The 17,365-nt window shown below is 41.5% G+C and overlaps 1 protein-coding gene across 1 annotated transcript in view; it reads left to right on the top strand.

Moving 5' to 3' along the window:
• Nucleotides 1–475: 475 nt before the first annotated feature.
• PCSK1 (proprotein convertase subtilisin/kexin type 1) overlaps nt 476–17,365 on the top strand; it is a 45,302-nt gene continuing 28,412 nt past the window's right edge. The window contains exons 1-5 of the mRNA XM_055565217.1: nt 476–655; nt 3,803–3,907; nt 7,364–7,474; nt 9,637–9,783; nt 11,775–11,851. Of these exons, the coding sequence (XP_055421192.1) occupies nt 476–655; nt 3,803–3,907; nt 7,364–7,474; nt 9,637–9,783; nt 11,775–11,851 (620 nt within the window). The remainder of the gene's footprint in view (nt 656–3,802; nt 3,908–7,363; nt 7,475–9,636; nt 9,784–11,774; nt 11,852–17,365) is intronic.

Below are 17,365 nucleotides of genomic sequence, written 5' to 3'. Positions count from 1 at the left end.
TAGTTATATTCAAATGGGAGGGCACTTCTCAAAGAGAAGTGAAGGTGTTTCTCGCGGCTGCAAAATTTACAGTCAGAAAGGGAGCCGACTTAACCAATACCAGCAAATGTTTCTTCCTTTTCTTAATCCCTCGCTGCTTATTTTAGCAGCTTCTCCACCCCGCCGGGAATACCATCCAGATCTCAGTCCAGGTAGATCTGACGTCAAGAGATGGCTTTCGTAGATTTGACGTGTAAACACTCATTTCCATTCCTCCTCGGAAGGGCTGGGGCTCCACTCGGCAGGGAGACCGAAACGCTGCACTGAGCGCTCGCCACCGCCCAGCGTCTCCTGCGCGTCTCTTATCTCATCGCAGAGCAAGCCGGGGCGAAAGTGGTCCCGAGCCTCGCAGTGGAAGGGGTGATCATTTCTGGCTTCTCTGGCTTGCTTCTCGCTCCCCTCCCTCCCCACTTGGGTGCGAGCCGGTGTGAGAGCCATGGGGCGAAGAGCCTGGACTCTGCAGTGTACTGCTTTCACTCTCTTTTGCGCTTGGTGTGCAATGAACAGTGTAAAAGCGAAGAGGCAGTTTGTGAATGAATGGGCGGCGGAGATCCCCGGGGGACCTGAGGCAGCCTCGGCGATAGCCCAGGAGCTAGGCTATGACCTTTTGGGTCAGGTAAGAGTTTGCACTTTCAAGAAACTTTCTGGGGCCCGAAGGGACTGGAGGGACTGGAGCGCCATCTCCCAAGTGGGAGTCCCAGATTGCACTCTCCTGAGCCCAGTGGCAAAGAGCAGGAGCTTTTCCGGCTCTCGCCCCTGGCGCGCTTGCAGAAGCCTTGCATTATTTATTGCTTGGGCTGGGCGCAGCCAGGCAGAACCCAGCCGCCGCAGCTGGGTACAGCTTAGTCTTGGCTGTTGTCCTTCCTGGAACCGAAATCCGTTTCCCGCGCGGTTTGGAAGAAAAATCCCTCAACTGTCGTTCCCGCAACTTGAGATGCATGCAGGCTCGTACCAACCAGCGTCAGGGCAGGGAGAGGCAGTGCGGTCTGTTCCCCTGGGTCTCAGCAGGTCTGCGTCAGGAGTCGGCTGTTTCCTTCTTTTCAATATGGCAGCATCAGATCCAAGTCCTGCTGCAAGGGGCCAAGTAGGCTTGGAGATGTTCGCTGCAGCCTTCTCAGATACGCCCACGGCTCAGCTGTCTCTGGAGAGTGCCAGTGGCCTCGACTCACAACTCGGGGCTGGGGGTTTCGGAGTGGTAGATGAGGTGGGTGAGAGGCATGGGACCAACTCTCCAGCCCTCTACTGCAAGCTCCGGACTCTCACTGGAAACTTGCAAAGTCGGAGCCTCATAACTTTGCCCGATCAGTTCCCCTGAAGGGTCAGGCTGCTGAAGTGACGGTGGGGAAAGTATTTCTTTCTTGTTCCTCAGCCAAATGTGTTTTAGCTTCCCAGGGGTTTCCATTTGGGGGGATGCGGGGGGGTGGTGAAGAAACTGTTGCCTGCTCAAGTGAGGACTGGGTTAATAAATAGCTGGGGGGTATGGGCATTGAGCCATTGTGTAGGGGGCTGTGAGTTCTCATGGAAGCTTTCCCTTCCCTTGGCTCAGAATCAAGCCCTTATTTCTTGCCTTGTAAGTTGTTCATTGAAATGAGGGAGAAGGGAGTTGTAAAACATTTTGGCGCGTTTTTTCTAGAGGTGGTGGTAGAGATGCAGTTGAAGTCAGGGATGAGTAATCGGTGTGGGCGTTGCGATTCCATAGATTCAAATCCTCTGGAGAATGTGCCTTTCCTTGCCAGAGGCTTCATGCTCCAACTTTATGAGCCAAACTGCCTGAAATGCCCAGCGCGAAAGTCAATGCCCATATTGACTTCTCGTCTCTGTGTACCAGTAGCAGACATATAGTTTTGCTTTTGCCAAGTCCTTATTCTGTGCTAGGTTCCGCGTTGGGGGCTAAGGAATAATAGGAGGAAAAGAAACCTTCAAGAAACCAAGAGTCTAGAGACTGATTTAAAAATAAATGATTGCAATTGCAAGTAATTGGTATAGCAACAGAAACTGTTCTTGGAGTCTTGATTGAAAGACTGAAGATGGAAGGGAATTGGGAAGAGGGGAAAGAAGACAATCCAAGGAGGAAACATTTGCACAGAGTTTAGGAAGAAGAGTCAAAGGTGGGAACATGATGAGATTGGGGAAGGCACCCAAGGCATAGAAAATGGCTTGTGGGAAACCAGGGAGATACAAAGAAAGTGACTTATTTAGAAGTCAGGAAACTGCAAGGAATTCTTGGAGTCTAAAAAGAGAGTGAGTAGTGGGTAGAACTGTACTGGTGGGTACTGTGGGCACCATGGACATCTTGTGTGTCCTATGAAGGGAAAAAAAACCTGGGAACTTAATCCTTTGGACTAAAGCTAAATAGCATTGGTAACTGTGTGGAAGGAGACTGGAGGAGAGAGCAAAAAATAATTCCCTCTTCCTTTTCTCACCTATTAGCCTCAGACATTCATCCAAACCCAGACCATTCATTGTGGGAACTGCTTTTTAAAATCACAAGTCCCAGTAAACAAATAAATAACAGTAAATCAGTACTGTTGGTAGGATCTTCAAGGAAAGGGTGGCATAGTAACAAGAAACTTTAGAAAAGAGTGGGAAAACCTACCTAGAGTTGCATATGACTTGCATACACATATTTCCAGTTAAATGACATTATTAATAAATGTTTTTAAAATAATAATTCCTTATAAAAGACCGATGGTGCTTTCCTGGTTCTGTTTATTTCTTCCTTTGTTCACACTTAGATGCATCACCATCTTGAACTTCTTAAGGCCTCAAAATAAAGCTAGGATGGGTAAGGGGTGACAAAAGGCAAAACCAATTGATAGCAGAAACAGAGCTAAGCACTGGTGATCTTTTCTTAAGGCCACTATTCTCTCCCCCCAACTCCACGTAAAGCTTATAGCAGATTCACTCCCAGAGATTCAGGCTTGGAGCAGGACCTAAGCATCTCTATGAAAAAAGTCTTTAGGTGATGAGAAACATCAATTTAAAGAAAGTAATTCTTATGAAATAACCCATTTTCAATTGCTTGTCTCAATTTAAAAAAAATGCAGGGCATCTACAGAATTTAGTAGGTTCAAATTAAGTACTATTTGGAATAAAGGGAAATTATCTTAAAACAATAATGAACTTAGCTCTAAATTGGACCATTTTTATTGATACCAAATGTATTGATAGTCATCTAGAGAAATTTACACACTCTAAGGTGGAATACCTGTCCTAAATGTAGCATACTGACTTCTTGCTCAAAGCTTTGAACTACTGGAAAGTTAAGTAGTCATTACTAATAGCTTATAACAATCATCACTATGGATTCAATCGCTGTATTTTATAACAACAAATTGTTCTAGCTGAGTGGGGCACTACACATGTATAGTACCAAAGAGTTCTCCTGCTTTCTACACAGTATCGTTCTCTGATAGGATATGTTTTGTAAAGTGAATATATTTTTTAGAAATGTCTATCTACACAATAACATCACCTAGAAAAGAAAATGTGGTTTCTCTGAAATATAAAAGACAGAAGCATCATCAGCCCTTAAGAATACTGTGACCCCAAGTGATAATATTGGAAAGCTCATCTCACTGAACAGACCAAGAAGAAAGGGAAGGCTTGTAACAGTGTCTTCCTCATCAAGAAAAAGGTTACCTTCAAGTACAAGAAATGGACTTAATAAAAATTGCCTGTTTGCAAGTTAGCTGGGTTTTAATCTGACCTATACACACTTATTTTGGAAAGAGGATTTTTATTTTAATTTTTCCTTTTATAGATTGGATCACTTGAAAATCACTACTTGTTCAAACACAGAAACCATCCTCGGAGGTCTCGAAGGAGTGCCCTTCACATCACTAAGAGATTGTCTGATGATGATCGTGTAAGTATTGTGCATTTGTCTTCAAGCCAGTAACCTGACTTATCTGCTTTCTTTGTGCTTGCTAACAAGAACAAAAGTGAATATTATTCTTTTTTTCTTATTTTCACAATTATTTATCTGTAGTGTTTCTTATCATTTCCATAGGGTTATAAATGCACATAATAATAGCTGAATCTAATTGGTTGACTACATTATATGTGTGTATATACATACACACACACACACACATACACATATATGAACTATATAATATCAGTTCACAAATTCAGTCTAAGAGCATGAAAATGAATCCTGAGAATCAAGTGGCAGCACTAATGAACTGTTTGACAATACAATCAATCAACAGCCTTTCATTATATGGCTGTCTATGTACCAAGCATTTTGATATCCAATGTGATGATGCCAGACAAATATAATACAGAAACTCCATTCTTAATAACATTTCCGTGTTATCTGAAAATGCATTCTGCTGTTTCTATCTGATTTGGTTATATAGGGAACTAGTGTTTTTGAGAGAGTTTTAAATCCATGTCTTCAGGAGGCAAATGTTTCCATAAGTATTATATTATCTGACCCAGAGTATTTGATCTCCTTTTATTCTGGTTTGTATACATATTCAACGATTAGGTACCAGCAGGAAAAGTCTAGAATGAACACAGGTAAAGTGTGGGGCCAATTTCATATACATCTAATGTATCTTTTGATTTTTTAATTAATTTATTTATTTTAATTGGAGGCTAGTTACACTATTGTAGTGGTTTTTGCCATACATTGACATGAATCAGCCACGGGTGTACATGTGGTCCCCATCCTGAACCCCCTCCCACTTCCCTCCCCATCCCATCCCTCAGGGTCTTTTTGAAGTCTGTTTTCAAGGTCATAAACATCAATAGAAATGCTGATATGAAATAAAAATTTGAAGTAACATTTGAGAAAAATTTGCCTTTTCTCAAGAATATGCCATACTGATGAAAATTTATACTGGGAAGCCTGATATCTGCATACATGATTTCTGTTGTCTAGGACATTCTCAAGAATTATGAAAGCTTTGTGAGAGATGAAACATACACGTTCAACTTCCCATAAAGAAAAGTACAAGTGACAGAACAGGGCTAAAATTGTTGAAAGTTCATGGAACTCACAATTGCTGTAAAATAATTTGCTACTTTGTTATGCACCTGATAGAACTTTTAAAAGAAGAGGGAAAAGAAGACAAATTATGAGAGTAGGAAATGACTGGGCCTGGGTTACCAGTGTTCCAACATGAAAGCAGCAACCTAACCCAGACCAAGAACGTTGTATCAGGACCATGGACGGCAACCCGCAGCTCATAAGCAACCGTTGCTGGCTTTTACTCAAGTAAATGGCTTAGAAGTGACAGACCTAAGCAGAGGCCCTTAACATCATTTTAAAAGTTTTTTGTCCAATAAAATCTTCCCTTCACTGTCCCAAGGCAGATGGCTAATTGTATATTGGCTCTGAAAGTAGGACAACTTCCAGTACTCTAGCTAGGCTTAGTCTTTGGGCAAAAAAACAAGAGAACTATTTCCTTGTCTGCCTAAATGCATGCCTGACATTAAGTAATGTACAAGGAAGTCAAACTGACCTCCCTTCTCATCTTCACAGGAGAAAACTGGATAGAGTGAAGCAGATCTAACTGTTATTATTCAAAGTATCTCACTAAAATGAACAGATGGCCCAGTTCTATTCTTTAGATAATTGATTTGTAATTCCTTAGTAATTGACTTGGGGGAGAAATTGCAAAACATAGTGAAGAAGAGCTAAGAATTTACTCTCTAGCATAACTTCATTAGAAGGGAGTCTATACAATCCTATGAAAGTTATCCCCAGAATAATTTAATTTCAGGAAAAATTCTAGAACCCATTGAAGCTTGAAGTGGAAGGTTGGACTAGATGCTTTTTAATGCCCTTTTCAAAGGGCATTAAATCCCAAAAGGATTATTTACCATTAAGTACATGATACTTACTATATCATGTATATACAATAGAAGGATGCTACCAATTTGCTCTGTTCCATTTGGTCTGCTCTTACAGAGACTAATATGGGATTTGGAGTTAATGACATTAATCATAACTCTGTTTCCACCAATTGGTTGTTTACCTGATCAGATGGCAGAGTGCCTCTTCTTTTATTCCACTTTTTAAAAAATGCTCTTGATTTTCATTTTATTGCTCTTTTTTTTTTGATAGGGATACTATTCTTCCAAATTAGCACTCTGAAATGCACCAATATGCTATCTGCAAGTCTGTTAATGAAATCTCTAACTGTAAGTGACTCTCTCCCTCAAAGATTAGTACTTGTTCCCTAGCAGCCAGCTTCCAAAGACCAACTCAGATGGCAGGCAGTATATTCCAAGCATTGAGGTATTTTAAGCCAAAACAATTAAGCTTGGAAATACAGGCACTTTAAAAATAAATTATAATGACTAATTTCCAACCCTCAAGTCCCTCCCAATGTTTATAATAGGTTTGCAGTATGTTTTCTAATTGGAAATTTAGGATGGTGTTAACTGGATGGCTTTATCCTTTAGCTGCAAATTATTTTTCAGTTTTTATTTTTGGATCTGACTCATTAGTATTCTCACATTAGCAATATCCTATCACACACTGGACTATCATCATGTGTACGAAAGAGAGGATATGTTTTGGGTAGGAAACAGTCATGTTGCTCAGCAGAATCAGAACACGGTAGCATCTCATAATGAATATAACCACAAGGCAGCCCCTCACCTCTTGGGGCCTCAGGTATAATAGGATTATGCTATAAATGTTGGAAAGGTAATTTTTGTATTGTCAGATCTTCTTGCATAATACATGAAACAAAATTAATGATAAGTGTGCATGGCCAGTAAGGCTCATCCATCATCCCAGATCTGTTTCTCATATTAAATATTCTTAAGCAGAAGGCTGAAGCACAGGGGAACCAGAATTTTGAATCGGCAAAGACACAGCACCTTTCCAATCTTTTGTCACATCTGCAATTTCTATTTTTGTGAATAAAGAAAGGGACATTAAGCTGTAAGAGCAACATAACAGCAGTCTCTGAGATCTCTTAGCTTGTTGACTCATTCCGTGCAAATGGACAAATTTTCAGCTATGGAACCCTGAAACCTCAATATAACAATTGGTATTATGGTCCATTTGCTGATGAAAGCAGGCTGAACTTTTACTTCCACTGGAATCACAGTGTCAATAATTTGAGGGAACCATCACTTCACTGACTACTTCTCCTCCTCGTAAAGGCACACTTTACCATAATAGAGGAAATGGTCATCTCCCCAGAGGGCAAGCCCTTATTCTCACTGAGCTGCCAGTGTGATCTGCAGTCAGGTGAAAACACTGATGGAGAGAATACTAGAGCTAGTTAGAGGGAAGATGATTACACCAGAGGTGGCTGTTTAACTGTTGATTTTCTTGCTATAAAACTCCTGGTAGGTGATATGGGCGGAACAACAGTATGAAAAAGAAAGAAGTAAACGTTCAGTTCTAAGAGACTCAGCACTAGATCTCTTCAACGATCCGATGTGGAATCAGCAGTGGTACTTGGTAAGTACCTGCATGAGGACTGTGTAGGCCCTGGGTTACTTGTTATCTCTTAACAATAGATATTTTTAAGTAACAGATAATTCAGTACAGGGCTGTGTTACCCAGAGATCAGGGTGAATGGGACCTTCCATGATCTGGATCTTCTGTTTGGCTGTGTGAGAACATCTGAAGACAGATCTTTAGCTTCTACAAGAGGAAGTCTCCTTACATTTATCTGGAATAAGTACAGAAGAATCGGGTCTTGCAAGGTAGGGTTGCAAAACAGTATTCATGGCAAAAATCAGACCTGCTCAAGGTTACTCCTGAGAACCCTTTAAATTATCCAAAGAGGACAGTGAACGTGATTCAGTATATATAGCCCTGAATGACAATTCTTACATGCTCCCAGGTGAGAATCTCTGAACTAGGCTAAAGGAAGGAACATGAGGAAAGACAAAAGGCATCTATCTGTGAATGTCTAGACTTGCAAACCAGTTCTACCTTTAAAGGGCTTCCCTGGTGGCTCAGACGGTAAAGAATCTGCCTGCAATGCAGATGTGTTTGATCCCTGGGTCGGGAAGATCCTCTGGAAAAGGAAATGGCATCCCACTCCAGTATTCTTGCCCGGAGAATTTCATGGACAGACAAGCCTCACAAGCTACAGTCCATGGGGTCGCAGAGAGTCAAACACGACTGAGCAACTAACACACACTTAGTCCACCTTTAAGACAGTTACTAAATCCTTACAGGAATGTGGGCAGTGAGTGGAGAAACTGTACATGCTCCTGCCTGCCTGCCTGCAGAGTGCTCTCCCTTCTGTTTTCACATTAAGCCTCTACTGTAGTAACATGTGGGAATAGACGTGCTTATTGTTGAGAATACTGTAAAAGATAAAATTTCATGAGAACCATAAGCTGAGGTCTAGACATCCTTGTTGCAGAAAGGATGGGAAAGGAAATCAATTCCTCTTGAAACTCTCCTAACCTAAGAGATACTTGCTCGCTGCAGAAGACACTCATTAACACCCGTGCATCTACCATGTGCCAAATATTAATACTATCCTGTTTGACATGAATTAACTCATTTAGTTCTCACGCAACATTTTGTTGTTCATATAATAAGTATTCCCTTTTAACAGATGAAGAAACAGACATTGGCAAGTTGAATAACTTGCCAAAAATCACATGATTCTTGTGGTGGGACCATAGTTCATAGCTCCAGAGGCCATACTCTTAACAGCTACAGTCTCCGATTGTTCCTCCCACTGACAGAGAGTCCTTCTCTGGCTTTGGCCAACAATCTGTGTGCAGTTCCAGCCTCCTGGGATTCAGCTTCATGTTGGCCTAGAAAATTCTGGTTTTGCTCTTCCTCTTTCTGATGGGCATCAGCCAGGGGGCAATGCATTCATTGATACTTTTGATTGCTGTCATTTGTAAGTTTCCTGTTGATCCCTTCACTAAAAACCTGGCTTTCTTCTAATGCATCTCTCTTGAATGCTTGGAGATGTGCTCATATCTGTATTCCTTTGCTGTCCAATCTCTCTTCCCTACAGCCCCACATACTGTAACTCTTAGAAAAGTTACCTGAAAAAAAAATCCTAAATCACCTCTCACAGATACTGACTCCCTAAATAATTATACTTGGAAACAGGCAGTTCAATTCCAAGTCCTGGTAAGACCACAGCTTCGTGGGCATTCCAGGTTCTGCTTTTTCTTTTAGAAAAGTTATATATATATATATATATTAAAAAAAAATCCATGAGTAACTGTGAACCAGACAAAACAAAGTACGTTCAGTGTGGCAGTAGAGGTTTAGGATTTGGGGGAGATGGAAACTTGGGGCAGCAAATACAGCTTCAGTAGATGAAAAGCTTGAGCATGTAATTATAAATGAAAGCAACTTAGGGATAAACTTCTTCAAAGCCACACAGCTCAAAGACAAGGGGCACAGGGTGATTCATCTTTTTGAGTGATTTTCCATTGGAACAACTGGAAAAAGAGCAGAACTATGATGATTCACTTGGTCCTCCCCTCAACTTTGTCTTTTATTTCACCTAATTGCCTGCTTCTAAAGAATAGAATGACCCCCAGAAAAAGAAAGATGGGTCTCAAGACTGGAACTTCAGTTCTCATTGTGCTGCAAATAAATGATTTTACCAACGCTTCTTTGTTCTTTTTCACCAGCAAGATACAAGGATGACTGCAACCCTGCCCAAGCTGGATCTCCATGTGATACCTGTTTGGCAAAAAGGCATCACAGGCAAAGGTGTTGTTATCACTGTATTGGATGATGGCTTGGAGTGGAATCACACAGACATCTATGCCAACTATGTGAGTCTCAGCCTTCCTATTGCTGCAGCTTAGGGAGCTGTCTACACAGACATACAGTTAGGGCTTCACTTCCCTCAAGCTGGAGGTGCTCTGAGTGAGCCCTGGGGTTGATGAGCCAAGCTTTGGCTACTTCCCTCACCCCTCTGCCAGTGCACATAAATTTCTTTCTTTCTTTCTTTCTTTTTTGTATCACTAGACTTTGAAAGAATTCACTGAAGCCAAGGACTGTACAAAAGTTATGTGTGTTGGGGTTGGAGGAGGCACTTACACCAGCTAGATTATTAAAAAGCCATTCAAATTCTATGCCACTCAGTACTGGGGAACATGAAAGCAATCAGATCAAGCCTCACGTCTGAGATTGTTTTCACAGTCATTCCTCACATTCCCTGTGGGTCAATAGCTCTCACATTGTGAAGTTATATGAACGTGACTCCATCCATGCAAATCAAAGCATGTACTTCATAGTGCAAAAATGACAAGCTGAGAAAAGTTTACCAAAAATGGGAAGTAAATTATTTACTTGTTTATGAAGTTCTCCATAATATTTTAGGTCTTTAGGGGACTTCCCTTATGGTCCAGTGGATAAAACTCCATGCGCCCAAAGCAGGGGTCCTGGATTCGATCCCTGGTCAAGGAACTATTAATAGATCCCACATGCCACAACTAAGAGCTTGCACCCTGCAACTGAATATTCCACAGGCCACAGTTAAAAGATCTTACCTGCCGCAACAGAGATCGAAGACCCAATGAGCCACACCTGAGACCCAGCACATGCAAACTAATGAATTAAAAATATTTCTGGTCTTAATTTAAAGATTTGTGTTTTATCTTGAATACTACCCTCTGTCTTTATCCCAGCCTTTCTGCTCAACCAATGGTCCAAAGCTAAAGAGCAAAGGAAATGGGGTGGAAAAGAAGAGACAAAAAAGATAAGCAATTATTAAGACAGAGAAACATAAAAACAGCCCTAGTGGTGACACAATTATTAGAAGGTGATTGGATCTCCCTGCAGTCCTAGGGACTCTTAAGAGTCTTCTCAGCACCACAATTCAAGAGCTTCAGTTCTTTGGTACTCAGCCTTCTTTATTGGAGGAGGGCATGGCAACCCACTCCAGTATTCTTGCCTGGAGAATCCCATGGACAGAGGAGCCTGGCAGGCTACAGTCCATGAGGTCACAAAGAGTTGGACACGACTGAGTGACTAAGCAGAAGCAGTAGAGAAATACAGAGAATAGCAGTCTGTTTTAAGTCTATTTAGTGTAACTGGGGTGGCTGAAGGAGCTCACTGTAGACCTGAGCCCCACCCCACAGCCAGCTCTTTACACCTGTATCCTTAGGAAAGATGAGTGTCAAAGTGTTACTAATTCGGGAGCCAGTTGAACCATTCCACTTCTCTGGACTTCAATTTTCTCATTTGGAAAATGACATGATTGAACTAAGTAAACTCTGACTCCTCCTGTTCTAATAGCCTATGAGAGTCTATAGGTTTGGAAACATTCACTGAGAATTGTTGGCTCACTTCTCTGTGCACGTCATCTCTGCCTGGTTTCTGGCTATGATGAATGATCAAAAACGGGGCCAGAAACTCTAAACTGCAGACTCTCAAGCCATCAGCCAGGATGGGAATAGGACAGGGGTAGATTGAAAGGACTGATGTTGAAGCTGAAACTCCAGTACTTTGGCCACCTCATGCGAAGAGCTGACTCATTTGAAAAGACCCTGATACTGGGAGGAATTGAGGGCAGGAGGAGAAGGTGATGACAGAGGATGAGGTGGTTAGATGGCATCACCTACTCAATAGACATGAGTTTGGGTGGACTCCGGGAGTTGGTGATGGACAAGGAGGCCTGGCGTGCTGTGGTTCATGGGGCCGCAAAGAGTCAGAGATGACTGAGCGACTGAGCTGAACTGAACTGAAGAAGACTTGGAAAGCACTGCTTTTTTTTTCTTTTTTTTTTTTTGCTACAGTATTATTTTTGCTTTCTCTTTAGGATCCGGAGGCCAGCTATGATTTTAACGATAATGACCATGATCCATTTCCCCGATATGATCCCACAAATGAGAACAAGTAAGTAAATGCGGATTTGGGGGTGGGGTAAGTGCTTTAAAATGCTTTTATTTTATCTGAGAAAATTACACTATAAATATGATCCATATTTTTGCTCTGAGAAAATGGTCATGTACACCATCCATACTACAACATTTTGTTGCTTTTAAAACAGGAAACAGAAGCTTCTATTTTTATATTCCTTTTGGCTTATAGGACTATATTTCAATTAAACTTTCTTCTTATACTGTGAAATGTTCCCCTCAAAATGTTACTGAATATCTATGGCTTTAGAAGAAATATTTGGGACATTTATTGTTGTTGTTCAGTCACTAAATCGTGTTTGACTCTTTGAGATCCCGGACTGCAGCACACCAGGCTCCCCTGTCTTTCACTATCTCCCAGAGTCTGCTCAGACTCACATCCATTGAGTTGATGTTGCTATCTAACCATCTCATGCTCTTCTGCACCTTTCTCCTTTTGCCTTCAGTCTTTATCAGCATCAGGGTTTTTTCCAATGAGTCAGCCGTCCAACAGGTAGCAAAGTATTTATTAGAGCCTCAGCTTCAGCAACAGTTCTTTCAATGAATACTCAGGGCAGATTTCCTTTAAGATTCATTGGTTTGATTTGCTTGCAGTCCAAAGCATTAAAGAATAAAAATCTTCACTCCATTACCATTGCACCTAGTTCCTCTATGGATCTTTCACTATTAGCAACATGCTTGTTGCTAGCCATGAAGAGAAATACAGATGGCCAAAATAACAAATCCCTATGACTTCCTATGGTAGCCACAACCATGCTCAATAGTCCCCTCAGAAGAGCATGGAAGACACCAGACAAGAGAAATATACCATAAGGCTTGGCCCTCAAATCCAACACAGTCTCCAGGGCATTGGGCTAATTAGTCTGTCCCAGAGTTTCTTCTGGGTATTTTAAAGCTAAAAGGAAGAGGCAAAGGACATCTTCTGACCCTTAAACTAACTCTCCAGAGTATCCACCAGGTAATGAGTGAGGCTAAGAGCCAGACTTGGCAAAGCAACGAGGCAAATGAAGACCCAAAGGCAGGAGACATTTTAGCCTTTTGTCTTAGCTCCAAAGAAACTTCACCCTCTAGGTACACAGCCCCATGTCCATGCCCATGGGAAAACTCATCTTTGTGCATAAAGACATCTCTCACAGACTTGAAGGAGACATTTCACTCTTTCATTTGCTTCACCCAAAAGAAACTCATACCAAAAGAGAAGAAAGTCAAGGCAAAATGAGCACTGCTACAAGGTGGGGGGGAGGGGGGGCGGGTAGGTGGGGTGGAAAGAGCAAGCAGGGAAAAGCTCTTTGTGTCTGTCACGTAATGTACTTCCCTTTCCTTTCTTCCTCCCTCTTGGATTAGTATCCAACTTGGGTCAATCAGTTTTCTTTCTCTCTCTCTCTCTCTCTCGCTTTCGCTTTCCCTCTCAGTTTCTCCCTGATTGTCTCAGAATTCCCACGTGGCTGGTGTGGTATTGTTGACCGAAAGCTGTTACATTGGATTGTCCTCCTCCAGAAGGCTCACAAACCCCAGGAAGGGAGTCTGGAGCTCAAGGACTTGGCTTCAACTTCTGGGTGGCTATTTCTTCCCTCAGGGGGAAGGGGAGGCTTGGGGAGGCACCATTTACTTTCCTTTGGTACCACTTATTTCTTCTAGCATTTATCTTTTAAAGGGGTCAACCACAAGCAGCCCTAGAAGTTAGAATATTCCAGTAACAACACAATAGGAACCATGAGGTGGGCCCCCTTGGAGGAAAGTGGGATGTCTCAGAAGCTTAGAGTAGGACTCCCCCAGACAAATGTTCAGCCATATTTCTGAGTGAGAGCAGTGTGGGAGCAGGAGGAACTTCTCTCCTTTTACAGCAGGACCTTGCAATGTTAGCCTGGCTGGTAGTGAGAACTTTGCCAGTCACCAGAAAGGAGGATGGCTTTGAGGAAGTCACTCACCTCACTCTGCCTCTATTTTTTTTTTTTTTTAATTTTGTCTCAAAACAAGGTGACAAGGTCCCTGTTTACCTACTCTTCTAAAAGAAACTACCTAAGGAAATGGGCAATAAGTGCTGAGAAGAAAAGGGCACTCTTCCTAGAATGAACTAGAAGTGACAACTCTCATTCCTTTCCCTTGGTCAAGACTAAGAGGGAAATCCGCTCCCACCCACATGGGTTCAGCTGAGGACACTGTTAGCTGGAGATGTCAGCCCAGCCTCTTTCTTAGGCAGTGTGCCTTGGGTCTGGTCCGGGATCCAATATGGGTGATGATTTGTGTGGCAGACGCATGATAGGTGAATACCTGGTGAAATGATATTCTTGGAGTTTTGTACTTGTGAAAAGGGGAACTCAGGTGTCCTTCTTTCCCACTGCCAAACAAAAAGGACTTGCAACTCATGGTACTGATGATAGCCAATTCACAGAGTTTCAAAGGCCCCAAGGTAGCAGCCTATACAATTTTATTTAATTTATGCCTGAAAACTGTGAGCTTCTAGAGCACAGCAGACTGTGGACCATGCACATAGCATAGGGTTAGGGTAGCAGAGCCAAACACTTAAAAGCACAGACTTTGCAGTTAGATTTAGATCAAATCTTAGATCTTTCACTTAATAGCTAAGTGACCATGAGCAAATTACTTAACTTCTTTGTGACCAGTTTTATTATCTACTGTGACAGACTTTTATTTTCTTGGGCTCCAAAATCACTGCAGATGGTGACTTCAGCCATGATATTAAAAGACACTTGCTCCTTGGAAGAAAAGTTATGACCAACCTACACAGCATATTAAAAGGCAGGGAGACTACTTTGCTGACAAAGGTCTGTATAGTCAAAGCTATGGTTTTTCCAGTAATCCTGTATGGATGTGAGAGTTGGATCATAAAGAAAGCTGAGCACCAAAGAATTGATGCTTTTGAACTGTGATGTTGGAGAAGACTCTTGAGAGTCCCTTGGACTGCAAGGAGATCAAACCACTCAATCCTAAAGGAAATCAATCCTTAATATTCACTAGAAGGACTGATACTGAAGCTCCAATACTTTTGGGCACCTGATGCAAAGAGCTGACACATTAGAAAAGACCTGGTGCTGGGAAAGACTGAAGGCAGGAGGAGAAGGGGATGACACAGGATGAGATGGTTGGATGGCATCACCGACTCAATGGACTTGAGTTTGAGCAAACTCCTACAGATGGTAAAGGACAGGGGAGCCTGGTGTGCTGCAGTCCATAGGGTCGCAAAGAGTCAGACACCACTGAGCGACTGAACAACAACCAAAGAGATAATGATGGCACCTGTTTCATTGGGGATTTGTGGGGATTAAATAGGTTTATATATATAATTGACTTGGATAGTGTCTGGTACATAGAACAAGTTAAACATGTACTATGATAATGATGATTAAGGCTTCTCATTTAGCAACTAAGGTAGAACTCCTTTCAGTGAGGAAAAAAGCATGACAAGAATAATATCATCTGATAAGAGTAGAAGCAGAGACAAGTCAATTTTCTGAGCCAATTCGGAATCTGCTATTTGAAAATTACACAAAAAGCAACTATCTCTCAGGGTCCTCTTAATTATCAACCAAAAAGCTAACATCTCCATCATTTATCAAAAGGCACAATAAAAAAATAGAGTTAGTTACCCCTCCAGCGTAGTGTCAGAAATAAATCCCTTAGGTTTAGAAAATGAATTGCCCCATTTTGTTTTGGCCTTCACAGCAGTTAGAGACCTATTATCTCCCAGTTCCAAGGGCTTTATCTCTCCAAACGATCTGTGTTGCTGCTGTTCTTTATTACCATGTAAATGAAGTTAATAAAAGCTGCGTTTGAATTCTCCTCTGGAAATCAAGACAGGCATCACTGAATAACAAAATCTTAAAAGTACAGGTAACTCTTACTAGTAATCTAGCATGAATTTGTAATCAATATTTCAACAAAAATTTCAGATTATTTTTCTAGCTATATAACATATATAGCAAGGATATTTTAACAAGTGCCGTGGTAGTCTTTAAATCACCTTCTGAAATAATTTTTTAAACATAAATTTGTTTAAATGCCAGTTACAACCATTGTTCTAAGATAATAGAGGTTGTTTTTACCCCAGAGGCTGATTTAAGGGAAGAAAGCCATAGGTCTAAAAAGAATGACATGGAAGCACTTTGATAAAGTCTTCTTTTTCTCAAGGAACAGAGGTGAGAAGTGAGGATAAGAGGAGGAAAAGATATCAATCCCTATTTGTACATGATCCTACATTTTTTAAAGAAAATAGTCCTTAGTATGTAAAGAGAGATAATAGGTAGTGTCATGCTGCATCATTTTTAGGACAGAGGTATAGTGCTGCAGATGTTTGCTCACAGGCTGCTTCTGTAAGTTCTATCTATCCACCTGGAGACTTTGCTATCTTGGGTCCTGTCTTCCATTTTGTATGAACAGAAATTCAGGTGACGGTGACTTCTGGTAGCATATTTCTCAGAGGATGGCAACTGAATTTTCCCTTCTACAAAGGTAGAGAGGGCTAAGCCCCCAAAGAAGCATAAGATGCCTCCTTCATTTTCAATATGCACGCATTTTGCAGAGAATGGATGTATATTGGTCAGGACAGCTTCAGTTGCAAGTGAGAGAATTCTAACTTGAAAATTAAGGAACATGGAGATTTAAAAATATTTTTTACCCAAGAGATGATCAGCTGTAGGCATGGCAAGATCCAGAAACTCAAATAATATGCTTTGAGGACACCAATTACTCTATCTCCATCTCCTAGCACTGCTCACCTCCACTTAGCTTCATTTTCAACAGAGAATGCCTCATAGCAAGATCCACAAGGCTCACATGGCACTTAAAGCATCAGTTCTTGAAAGCTGCCTGGGAGGACAAGTCTCATGATAGAGACTCACAAGGAATGGCTGAGGGTTACTTCCCCAGGTGGGAAAATGCTGGAAGACCAAAAACAAGTTGGTTCCTGTTACATCAGGGAAGACTGTGAATTGCATTGTTCTGACTTAGGACTCCTATCCAGTATTAACATAAAGGAGGCCATCATTCAGTGGAAGGAGACCAGGAAATCATCTTTGGTATTTTAGGTAAAAAAAGAAAAGTGAAACCGGTTTATTTTAAAAGACCAGTCAATTAAGAATTTTTCTATTTCATTCTGGCCTAAATAGATGTCCAGTAGAGTAGTAATCAGAAGGAGCTGGCTGACATTTGCTCAGACCTAACCCTTGCTCTTTTTCCCTCTGTGTCAGCATATGTGGTCAGCGGCTCCTCCAAAGGCGTCCACAGCCTTCGTGTTGCTCCTGGGAGCTTTCACAATGGAATAAAGTCATGAAGCAACCAAGTTCACATTAAAGTTCCCTCAACTTATTTACCTTCCTCAAGTCAGGAAGGCGACAGGAAAAGATAATCACTATCTCTAGAATTTCAGAAATGATACTTTTATACTTTGGTCTGTTTAAGATGGATTTTCTTTTCCCCCAAATGTTCTGAAATCGTAAATTACCTTCATCATCTGGTTGCAAAACTAGTCTTT

Source organism: Bubalus kerabau, chromosome 1 (assembly GCF_029407905.1).
Source record: "Bubalus kerabau isolate K-KA32 ecotype Philippines breed swamp buffalo chromosome 1, PCC_UOA_SB_1v2, whole genome shotgun sequence".
In the NCBI taxonomy this organism is placed as follows: Eukaryota; Metazoa; Chordata; class Mammalia; order Artiodactyla; family Bovidae; genus Bubalus; species Bubalus kerabau.
The sequence above is the reverse complement of the archived record's forward strand: the minus strand, read 5'-3'. Positions and strand labels throughout refer to the sequence as shown.